Here is an 11,897-nt window from a genome sequence, read left to right on the forward strand (position 1 = left end):
TTACTGTCAATGTGCTTAAGCTTCTCTCTGACACGCTGGACAGCCACCTTGGCCCATTCAAGAATTTTGTTGTGAGTCTTCGTACGATGGGGGATATCCCTGTCTGAAAGGGAGGGCTGGAGGTATTGAAGTAAGCGGCGAAATGGTCCCTTATTGATGAGTTGGAATGCCTGTGTAATCTTAAGTCACCATTATAAATCAAAAAAACATGATCACACACCTCATCCTCAGAGACAATTAACTCGACAATATAATCCATCAGCCCAGACTTCGTAAATTCAGGAATCTTAGTTGCAAGGGAGCCATCTAACATTCGCTGGGCTCCTTTGGTTGCTTTACAGCTAGGTGGTATTGCACGATCGTGCATCTTGATGCTCACTCACTGCAGTGGTCTTGATAGATTGGGAAGTGGCACTTTGCATTGCGAGCAATATGTGTGCATTGAGTCAAAATGCTGCCTTTGAAAAAGGATTGATTGGCCAGTACATTATTAGCTCTAGAATTGACATGAGTAATCTGCTTGATGTTTAAAGTCAAAACGTACCTGCATATCTCACACCACCAGCCGTCTTTGTGTTCTTGGGTGTGCGGATTGATGTGGCCTTTCTCCTGAGTAAACACTACCTTCAGATCTCCACTGTGCTCCTCTTTCTTTGTGTGCTTGCAATCCTTGCAATCCTCATCTCCAAACACCTTGGTCTTTTGGTAAGCTTCCTCTTTGTTGACCTTGTCCTAGTCCTCTTCCTCGTCATCAGAAACATCCTCCAGTGCAGGGGGTGTTACGAACTAGGATAGTTCTAATGACAGACAACTCAATAAGAGTTGATAACCCCTGTTGAGATTCTATGCGAGACGATAAGTCAAGCATTCAGGTGTAAGCTAAGGTAGAGGGAGTGCCTCTAACTTAAAGTACAATTCAGACGACTAGAGATTGGAGATCTCTAGCAAAGGATATTCAGGTAAAACCTAGTAAGATTAAAGTAAAGAACTAAAGCATACAGGAGGACTATTTATAGTGAACTACTGTACTTTAGGGCAGACATGAGAATGGAATGAGTCAGAGATAAGTGATGTGTAAGCGATAGCAAGAATAGGTCATCTAGCAATGGCAACAGCGATTGTGATGTAATACAAGGTATGAGTCAGAGGTAAGTCTAGCGGCAGCATCATGCAGCTTGTGACATAATACACAGTAAGAAAGAGAAAATGAATAGGGGCATATGTGGTTGTAACAGGGAGTTCATCGTCATTGTCATCATCATGGTGATGGATCAGATGGGAGCCAGTTTGCACTTGCTTGGGTGCAGGCTGGTCTTGAGGAGGTGCTGGAGCTGATCGTTTCACTGGAGCTGTGTTGACAGCTTCATGGATTTTCTCCATCAGTTTAACAGCTCGACCAGAGCAACAAGACATGAAGGAAGTCAGCTTCCCATTGGATGTAGAAGGTGGAGGTGCAGGAACCATGGGGGTGTCATCATCAGGGTCATTGTACCAGTCAATAGTGCTAGCATCTTTCAGTTTGCCATCAGATCCAAGTGCACATGACATTCTGGCAGCAGGAAGGGTGAAGATTGAACCTATAGTAGCTCATTTATACCAAAATCTGCATTGAGATCAGAAAAAACATGATGCACCTTGAACATACTGTTGCCATGCAATTAGTTGAAGCTTGAAGTACCTGAGTGAGAATCTTGAAGATATGTTCTGGACATAATATAAGTTATAATCCAAATGATGGTGAATGTTGGGCTTACCAAAACATCAAGCACTTTACTGAAGAAGCTGGATGTTGCCATTGTGAAGTGGAGGACATCTGGGAACTCAGGATTTTGCCCCGTTCACCCCATTCATGTTCTGTTCATCCATACTGCCAGTCCCCAACTCTGCCTTGGCCAACCCAGGCACATGACATGCACCTCCACATCACTACAATGGCTAGTGGGCACCCCAGATCTCACACAGATCTTGGTTTTGAAGGGGGCACTGGATCTCATGCAGATCCACCCAGCAAAGGGTCTCAGCCAAGTAGAGTGAGCATCAGTGTTTGCCATGATGCCACTGTGCAAAAGCTGAAGAGGATGACAATGATGATGGGAGCAATGGTAATCAGGGTTTGGGAAAAAAAACAGTTGCCAGAAGATCAGAGAATATATTAGTAGTAGTTGCCTAGCAATAAGGGCATCAAGTGCACTGTGGATCATACAAAGATTCGAGAGAGGTTCGAACAAGTTCAGATGCGTTCAGAACATGTTCGCAAGTTTCAAGCATCAGCCAAATGCCAAACATAATAATGCATCCGGTCCTTACAGTATGCCAAACTGGGACCGAACCTACAGTCTGGTTTGGAAAGGTTCAGGTCCAAACCGAAGTTCTGAACCGGACTCTGGCAGCACTAGAGCAGAGTAGCAGCCGAGTAGCACCGTACTAGTAGCTTAGAGGCTGTTCGGCAACCGATGTTGACCAAACATCTGGCAAATGTCATGTGAGAGGTTCTCGGCTTCAAGCGCTTCAATTATCAGAGCTCAAACCTTACAACTCATACCTGTACATCTACCATGAATTCTTATCTTATTGACTACTATTGTCAGCAGAGACTCTGTACCTCTGTTGTTGCACTCACTGCTCTCTGTGCTAGCTTCACCACAGTCCTCATGGCTCAACCAGAAGTAACATCGATGTCGGACAATGCAAAGGCACACTGGCAAGATGCAGAAGTGGATGTTCTACTTCATCACCTGATTCAGAATCAGGCAGCGGGTGGTGATGGTGGAAACTTCACGATGCCTACCTTCAACAGTGCAGCAGCTGCTATCAATGACAATGATGTGATTCAAACAATAGGCCCACCAAAGACGGGCAAGATGGTTAAGACGAAGTGGACATCGGTATGTGATCATTTCTTGAATGATTATAAGTTTACAAGCATGTTTTAGCTCAAAAAAATCTTTAATCAAATTGAGATCTATCACAATGTATCTGGTTTCCATTGGGATAATGTGTGGGGGGCTGGAATCGAGGGCACTGCGGCTGCCAGTGTTTGGGATACATATGTTGATCCCAAGGTATGTACTTATAATAAATTCTATTGCATTTGACTGACATCCAAAAGTCACAAGCTGCAATGCGCCCCTTTTGCAACAAAGGGTGGGCTTCATATGACAACATGCAGATGATTTTGGGCAATAATAGTGGCACTCGTGGAAGGCACGCTTTGCATCCGGCTACTGTGCCCCCTCCATCTATCAATACCGCAGATGACATCCTTGATGTTATTGACAGAGGCCTTGACTTTCTTGACATGGATGTAGACACTCAGGCTGCTGGAGCTGCCACCACCAGTGATGTACCAGACATGAGCCCTGATTTGATGATGCCACCTAGTGCCCTGCTTCAGGGAACCTTCACTACTACTCAGGTTGCCAGCTCCCAGTCCAGTAAACGCATGCACACTAACACTTTTGTTGACTCTTCATCTCAATGCACTGGTGCCCCTCCCACATCCAGCAATCCTGTTCCGCTCTCATCAACATTGGTATCATCACCAGCTCCCAAGAAGGTGTGAGTGTCAGCACATGGTGGCATGCAGACAGGGATGAGTAGTGCTGCAAAGATCACTCCTGCCACTGCCATCATGAATATGCAAGGTAGCATTAACTGCCTCACAGATGTTATCAAGAAGACCATATCCACTCCGCCTCTGCCTCCACCACCAGTCCCTGTTGCACCAACTGTACCAAATATCATCTCTCGTGGCCTGGAAATTATGCATGGCAAAGATGGGGAATTTTTGTCAGTTGGTCAGAGAGCCAGCCTCCTGTGCATATTTTCCCTTGCAGGAGGGGAAAACAAGCTTGCTATCTATGTTGGGCTTGAGGATGACTATGAGACATGCCATGCATTTATCTCAGAGCTCTTAGACTCTCCGCCGCTGCAGTAGTACTATCATACCATTTGTGTCACTGTGCTTGTTACATTTTTCGTACCAACCTGTGGTATCCCTCTCATGTACTGCTCATTTTACTGTATTTCACTCATCCGAGTCACTGAATCATATACCAATTGAAACGGATCAGATACAACTACATGCTACTTGTAAGAATCAATCCAGTTCATACTCGTTGTCCAATGCATCTGATGCATCGTTGTCACCGTTATCAAGATCATGTTGTTCTTCTAAAATACGCTGATATTCAACCCACATTGCTTGCACAATGAGATCACATTTCACATGCAGATCATTGTGTGCTTCTCCTGCTGCCTGCTCCCAGTTTGTGGCATGCATATGAGCGTCCGAGTCCAAATAGTCTGCTTCAGGTAGCGCACCTTCTGAGGGATCATGAAAATGTATGAAGTTGTGAATGCAGCACAATGCGGCTGGAATCTGAGCTTGTATGCTCATAGCATATGGCAGTGATAGATGGAGGATTCAGAAACATTGTTTGAGGACACCGAAAATCTGCTCGATGACGTTTCAAGCAGATGAATGACGGTGATTGAATAACTCTTCTTTCATAGTTGGCCTGTGAATAATCAGCACATTGTAGAAAGAATAATACCAGTACATGTACCTCAAACCTGCGCAGCCCCATTCTGCAAGGTGGTAGTGCACATTACAATATGGAATGAGTAGTTCAGGCCGCAGAGGGAAGCCTGCATCTGCAAGGAAGTATTTCCCTGCAGGAATACAAAGGTCATGGCCTGCTGCAGCCTCATAGACACGTGCATCTGTGGCTGACCCTTCCCAGCCAGTGAGTGCGTAAGGAAAGTTGAGTTTGAAGTCACAGGCAAACAGGCAGTTTTGCGAAATGAATCCCTTCCGATTGCAATAGGGACCTCGTTCAAATGCACAAGGCGAAGCATGAATGTGGCTACTGTCAATAGCCCCAATGGTATCTTTGAAAAATGGCCAAAACTTAGGGTCAGAGCGAATTCTATCAGGAACAGAGTCATCTGGCAAGTGAACATAGTTTGTGTAGAAGGGGGAAGACAAGAATATGCTGAGCATCTTGCAAAAATAACTATATAGGAAATACAATGAGACATCAGCAGATCATAACTATTAGCACGTACTTACCAAGAAATCATTTCATTGGAGCGTTGAAATCATTCGCCAACGTGCCTGACAGACAGTCCTGTGACAGACGTATATAGAAAAATCGCAAGTTGTTCCTCTAGTGAAACAAACTTGGAGTTGGTATAGCCAAGGGTATGAAGCTCAGATATAAGCTCTGCAAAAGCATGCACATGCATGCCAAGTTCACATCAGATCCATTCTGGGTGGCCAGTCAACAGCTCCATCACCCAGGCTTCGCCAGAGAGAGCAGATGTGTGATATGGCTCCGGGTCTTTAGCATACACTGACTCTAGTATATTGGCTGTAGCGCTGATTAAGATGCTGACTAGAAGGATTGAGTGCTGGATGAGGCAGCATTGAACTTCTGGATGTTGGGGCATAAAATGCTGGAGTCTTGAATGAGGATCCATTGGTGTAGGGACGCATAGAATACAACTCTAACGACAGTGTATTATACCCTACAGCCCATATCAGCGTGCTAGGGTTAGTCCGAATTCGGACTATGATTCAAGTTCCGAACTTCGGCGAAATCCAAGCCGAGATGACATTTGCCAAATGTTGGTCAACATCTGGTTGCCGAACAGGCCTCTTAGCGAGCCGCTCAGTGTCCTTCGGGCTTTGTCGTAGCGTAGCGCTCCTCACCACTTCTTGCCTTGCTCGCGATACGCAGGCACACAGTCGGGGATACATAGGGTATAGCACGGGTATGGGCCACACCGCGGGTATGGGGGTCACGGGTATGGCAGGTACGGGTACGGTGTCGAGATGTGCGGCTACCCATGGCCATACCGTACCCGTCAGCGCGGTATACAGGTATGTTCATGGGTAGCCGGCCGCGCTATCTCCGAATGTTCTCCGTGGTGTTATATGTTGGACATAACAAGGATTCGCCACTCACTACGATCCTTATTTTTCGGAGGGTCGTTGACTGCAACAGTGACCCACTGCTTCGATCCTATTTCTCGCTGCTTCAATATTCCTACCAGTTCTATTCTTCCGTCTCGGAGACACATTACTATTACTGATTACAACTCGGTGATTCAACAGTATAAAGTGAGGTATGCAGACTCTACATTTCTCAATACTCCATCTATTCCATCATTATGGTTAATCGGTCTATTGCTAAGTCTACCTCAACGCGTTCAGATGCTATCGTCATCTCTGCAGCCCATAGCGGACAATATTGCAAAACGTGTTAAGCTTGTCCTTCCACAGGCCAAAGTAACCCCTCCGAGTTGCAATCCGCTGCTCCGGAGGTAATTGATGTCGATGTTGATGGAAAATGATGTCTCCTGCCGCTGAACAGGATGATGAAGCTGATCTAAGTACGTGAACTTGTTGTTCGCGTTTGCATAAACCTGGATTAATTTTCACTCACAGACGCACTCAAGAAGACATGGCGTTCAGTGGTCTATTCGTTTTTTAAGCTTGATGCTGTGACTGTCCAGTATCACGATGGACATCTAGTTCATTTCCGTCCAGGAACTTGTCGCTGTACTGGAGGCTGCTTACTTAGCCTCTGATCAAGTTATTTTCAGGACTTATTCGATTCAATGCAAGCGTTACAAGCAGGCTACGCTCTTTTTTCGCGCAACTCGGCCAGTGTCTATGCAGTCATACCTGCAATGGACAAACTCGATAACCACATGAACAATGTCGAGACGAAAGAGAAATTCTGACCAACCATCCAAAGCACGATGAAACTTGCTCGCAAGAAAATGGATACATACTGGAAAATGACTAATGACTCAAACACGTATCGCATTGCAACAGGTGAGCATAAGTCGTCAGTTGTATGGGTGGTTTGTGCTGACCCACGCTTCTGGCTACAAAAATGGAAAGATGAGTGGATTGAAGATGCCGAAAATCTCGTCCGAGAAGAGTACATAGATCGTTACAAAGACACCTGAGGACCTTACTAAGATCATGAAGTCTCTGAAGAAAGAAAACGAGAGGACGAGAGTGTTGGGTGAGGTTATTGGACCTACGTAGTGTTACTATTTTTTGTGTGTACCCGCGGGTAAATACAACACCGGGGGTAAGCTGCTATACCGCGGTTAGTACGGGTACGGTGTTGATCTTCCGACCCGCGGGTATACCCGTGCTATACCCTAGGGATACACCACTCCAGGATGACGCCCCTCTGAACCAGAAGTGCTTAACATACAATGACAGCAAATCTCGCCTTGACGGCAGAGCTAATGTGGATATTGTTAATTCTGAGAACCGCAATCAAATGACCAGGCTTGCATGTAATCCAGTGACGATGGACTACATTGTCAGATGATACACAACTAAGGGCAGCGCATGGCACATCTCTGGGTAGGAAGCGCTGAAAGTAGAGAATCTCGCTTCGAGGGCAAAGCGAATGTGGATGTTGTTAATTCAGAACACCGAGGTGATTCTGCAGTCTTTCCCCAAAGTCAACAACTGTTGAATAGGGGCGACAGCACATCGTGGACAGCCGACAATACAGACATGTACTAGTATGCAGGGGACGCGCCGTTGTTTCGGTATCGGTTGCGAAGTAAGAAGGATAGGGAGAAAGTGTTGCCTGAACCCGCTGTCGTTCTCCTAAGCGTGTGTGTCGCTCTCGGTCTTCAACACGCTTGGATAGAAAATGAGGAGTCTCTGTGTGTCTGGGCACGTGTCGCTTCATGCATACCTATGCCTGAGTGTACTAAGGTTAAACGTAGGGACCATAACAACATGGTAGATGATGAGTCAATTCGTTCACAGGGTAGAAGTGCTGAACCTTGCAATAACAGCAAATTATTTTGCCTCGATGGCACGGTAAACGTCATTTTTTGGTCTTTGTCGCGAAGAAGGAATACATGGCCAGAGTGAGACTAGACACTGCAAAGTCGTTCTCAGTCCTTCATATTTCGGCAGAGCTTAGCGTTGAAGCTTGAATTTGTAAATGTCGAGGTTGTGTATCGGAGGTGTTGAGTAGTAGCAAGAGCATTCTAGCATATCGAAATTAGTTTGATGATTATCTAAGGTTATTACCCTTTCAGTATAAGCCACTGCTTATGGTCGAGACAACTCGTGCACTTCGCACAATTCTGCAGATAAAATAATGCCAACAACAGCTCGCGTCGATGTCTCCAAAAGTCGCGAAAAAACCTCAGATCGAAGCGTCTCCTCTATGGTATCAAAATGTACCCAACCTATCTGGATCATCTACCGCTCTCCCACCTGTCACGTCCGCCAAATTGTCCTCCCTGATGGAGGCGCGGCGCATCTCTTCATGCGAAGGCGGTAGAGAGACATACCAGTCTGGGTCATCCTCAACAGCCACATCATCCAGCTCAGATTATGCATTCTTGCAGAAAATTTTGCACTCAGGCACGCTGTCAGACAGGCTCAGTGCTCTTACGCTCCTCGTGCAAAGTAGCCCATTACACAAACACGAAAGCGTTGGAAACTCTGAAGGGGATGGCTGAGCGAGGAAAAGGAAAAGGAGGTCGAGAAGAAAGTCTTAAGGCTTTGCGATGTATACTCGATTGGTGGGTTGGAGGCGGCGCGCCCAACCGGAAGTTAAAGTGCGTACGGACATGCTGCTTTTGTGGATGAAATCTTGATGATTGGTCAGATATTTTCCGTGAATCAACCTCTATCACACCAGAGCGTCAAGGATGATTATATTCTCATTTGGTACTTCGAGGATGGCTGAAGAAGTATTTTTTCTCCATCCTCCAAATCCTAGAGGTGGGATTCTAAGCGTGTTCGAGTGCAGGAGCTCACACATTTTTCCAGGTCCTTCCATGGACCCCTTGGCATATGTGCGCACCCAAGCACTCTCCTTAACTTATACGCTCCTTCGCGACAAACCTGAGCAGAGCATAACTTCTTAGGCTACTGGTAAACAAACTGGTGAGCGGAAAAAAAATTCAACTCATGAAGCAATTCACTAATCATGGTACCTAGGGTGATTCAGAAAAATCCATATGTTCTCGCGCTTCCTATCACCTTCTTCAACTTCACCTACAAGCTCACCCATCTATGAAAGGTGTCGTCGTACGCGATGACGTGAGTTCCCTCATCCTTCGACCAAGCATCGCGACACCTGCCACTGCACCAACTACTAATACGCATATCCGCTTCACCGACGAGACGACCACCTCGACTTCCCAAACCGAAACCGAAGCCAAAACCGAAGCCTGACGGAGCCTACAAAGAGGACGAGCAACGATCATGCGCGCTATTATGCAACGATAACGCTTAACCAGATTGTGTTTGTTCTGGGGGACAAAGATGTTGCTGTACAAGTCATCGATGTGTATTTCCAGATGTTCAAGGATTTATTAGGGGAGAGTCGATCGTCTGGGAAAAAGGAAATCGCTGAAGAACAGGACGGAGAAGTTGTAGGGAAGAAAAAAAAGCGGAAGACAACGAAAGAGGTCGTTGGTGACGGTGGTTTTACGGAGGTTGAAGATGCGTTTTCAAAATCGATTTCTGCCATATTGACAGGTGTGAATCGCGCGTTGCCCTATGCAAAGTTGGGACCATCGGATGTCAAGTGGGTTTCTCAAGCATGGTTCATTCTCACCTGACGTTCTCTCCAACAAGCTTGAACAAACATATAGACACCCTGTTCCTCATCACACATACCTCAACATTCAACACCTCTTTGCAAGCCCTACTCCTTATTCAGCAAATATCATCCTCGCTCTCCCACTTACCCGAGTCTTCATCTTCTGCACTCTCGAAGAGCATTGTGGACCGATATTATCGAACTTTGTACCAGTCTTTACACGATGGTCGCCTCGCCTCATCCTCAAAACAGACCATGTACCTGAACCTTCCCTTTTTAAGTTCTCTCAAGGCCGACGACAACCCCGAACTGTGAGAGCTTTGTCCGCCGGTTTGTACAATTTCGTGCCAGTGGCAGTGCGGGCGGGACCGAGTCATTGTAGGAGGATTTATACCTCCTAGGAGAAGTAAGGAGCCCTTTGCTCACCTATTTAATGGCCCACCTGACTCGATTCCCAGGTTGTTCAGTACAGTTTCCAGGCTTGCGAGACCTTTTCAGAGGATCCCGTTCCACTTCCGAAGAACAATATGATCCACGAAAGCGAGACCCGCAGTTTTGCGCACCCCTCAGCTTCTCCCTTGTTCGAATTGGTAATCACTCATGTTCATTGATTTAACAAGTCCTCATGTATCTTAGATTCCCCTCGTACACCATTATCATCCGACCGTCTCCTTTACACGCACAGCAACTTCTTTCTGGCCAACCTATCACGTCAAGCCCAGATCTGTCTTTAAATACCCTTTCTCATTTCCTCGATCGTTTCGTCTACAAAAATCCCAAAAAAATCAAGGCAAAAGGCTCCAGCGCCATGCAGCCTGCAGCCAGCGCGAACGACAGGATTAGCGTGAAGCTGTTGAAAGGCGAATCGTCTGGCGGTGCTCTACCGAACGACAAGAAATTTTTTGAATAGGCGGTTTACAGGATATCCCTGTTGATGAGGTAAAAAATCTGCTTATTCGGCGACCGAGAGCGTGCTAAAGTCACATAAGGTCTTCTTCCATAAATACTTTTCGAGGAAACGTGAAAAGGACAAGAATAAAACTGCTCACGCCGGCAAGGGGATAGTGATGCAGGAGAATCTGACGATGCTTCTGACATAGATGCTTCAGCGAGCGAGTTGGAGGAAGCGCAGGACAGAGACGTAGATGATGTTAAACGCGATGATGACAAGTGAAGACGACGAAGACAGTGACGCCGAGGAGGCAGATATATGGAAGGTACTCGGTTCTCGTTGTCACCTTTGCATCCGTAGTTCAATTTATCTTGCAAACAGGCGATGCAAGCTAGCATGCCTCGTATGGCAGGAGATGAAGACCTCATGGCGGATAGCGACAGCGTCGTTTCCGATCTTGATGATTCCGATGGGGATGATGAGGAGGTTGAAGTTGATGAAGAAAATGAGGATGAAGATGGTGGTTCCGGCGATGATTTCTCCATGGTTGAGGCTTCTGACAATGAGGACCTCCTCGGCTTGGATGAAGTTCCTCAAGGTCTATCGAATCCGACAGAATTGCTGATGAAGATGGCGGCCGACGGCGAAGAACAGTGGAATGGCTTCGGTAGTACAAAGAAGCGAAAACAGGAGAACGAATCCAAACGTGAAAAAGCGGAAGAAGCTGAGAAGCTTGCCAACATTTGCAGTTACGAAGACTATGCAAAGATGATCGAGGACGGTCCTGAGGATGAATATATAGCATTGGTGTGGATATGTATTTTGCATTCAAATCTAGCAATGTTCCGGACAGAAATATGTTGCAGGATCCAAATTTCCCTGCTCAACAATCTTTTTCCTTTTACCACCACCATGAACATTCCATTCACTCAGGGATGGATCCATTCAAAGTCTATCTTAAGTAGTCATAGCCAGCTGGTACCGGAACAGTAAGTTAGAAATCTGTTCTTGGGTGGAATTTTTTTCTTCCTCTTGATGTTCACTCACGGACAGTTCTAAGATTGGAGGTCCATCTCAATTTGAGAAGTGTCCTGGGCAAAGTGGTTATCACAACAGAATCGAAATCTGTTTTTCTTGGATTGCGCAGGTTCGAAACCTGCCGATGAAAGGGCTTTTTTCTCTCGGAATACACCTGGACATTCACTCATGGCTGGTTTCGTCGGAGGTTCATCTTAACTCAGTTGGTCTTAGCCAAGTGATTATCGTGATTATCGTAACAGAATCAAAATCTGTTTCTCTTGGACTGCGCAGGTTCGAAACCTGCTGACAAGAAGGGTTTTTGCTATCGGAACGCACCTTGTCGGACATTCGCTCATGGATGGTTTCCTCAGATG

At 46.1% G+C, this 11,897-nt stretch overlaps 1 protein-coding gene and 1 pseudogene across 2 annotated transcripts; both read left to right on the plus strand.

Annotated features, from left to right (window-relative positions):
• Window positions 1-6,753: 6,753 nt before the first annotated feature.
• BJ212DRAFT_1293223 (uncharacterized protein) lies at window positions 6,754-6,984 on the plus strand (the record flags this gene model as incomplete). Its single annotated transcript, XM_041332160.1, has 1 exon — window positions 6,754-6,984. A coding segment is annotated over one exon (231 nt), but the record flags the coding sequence as incomplete, so codon positions are not given.
• Window positions 6,985-11,592: 4,608 nt separating this feature from the next.
• On the plus strand, window positions 11,593-11,670 carry BJ212DRAFT_t162 (annotated as a pseudogene). Its single transcript has one exon. The product of its transcript is annotated as a tRNA-OTHER (tRNA).
• Window positions 11,671-11,897: the final 227 nt, after the last annotated feature.

The sequence above is a fragment of the Suillus subaureus genome (genome assembly GCF_016647635.1).
Source record: "Suillus subaureus strain MN1 chromosome Unknown BJ212scaffold_499, whole genome shotgun sequence".
NCBI lineage: Eukaryota > Fungi > Basidiomycota > Agaricomycetes > Boletales > Suillaceae > Suillus > Suillus subaureus.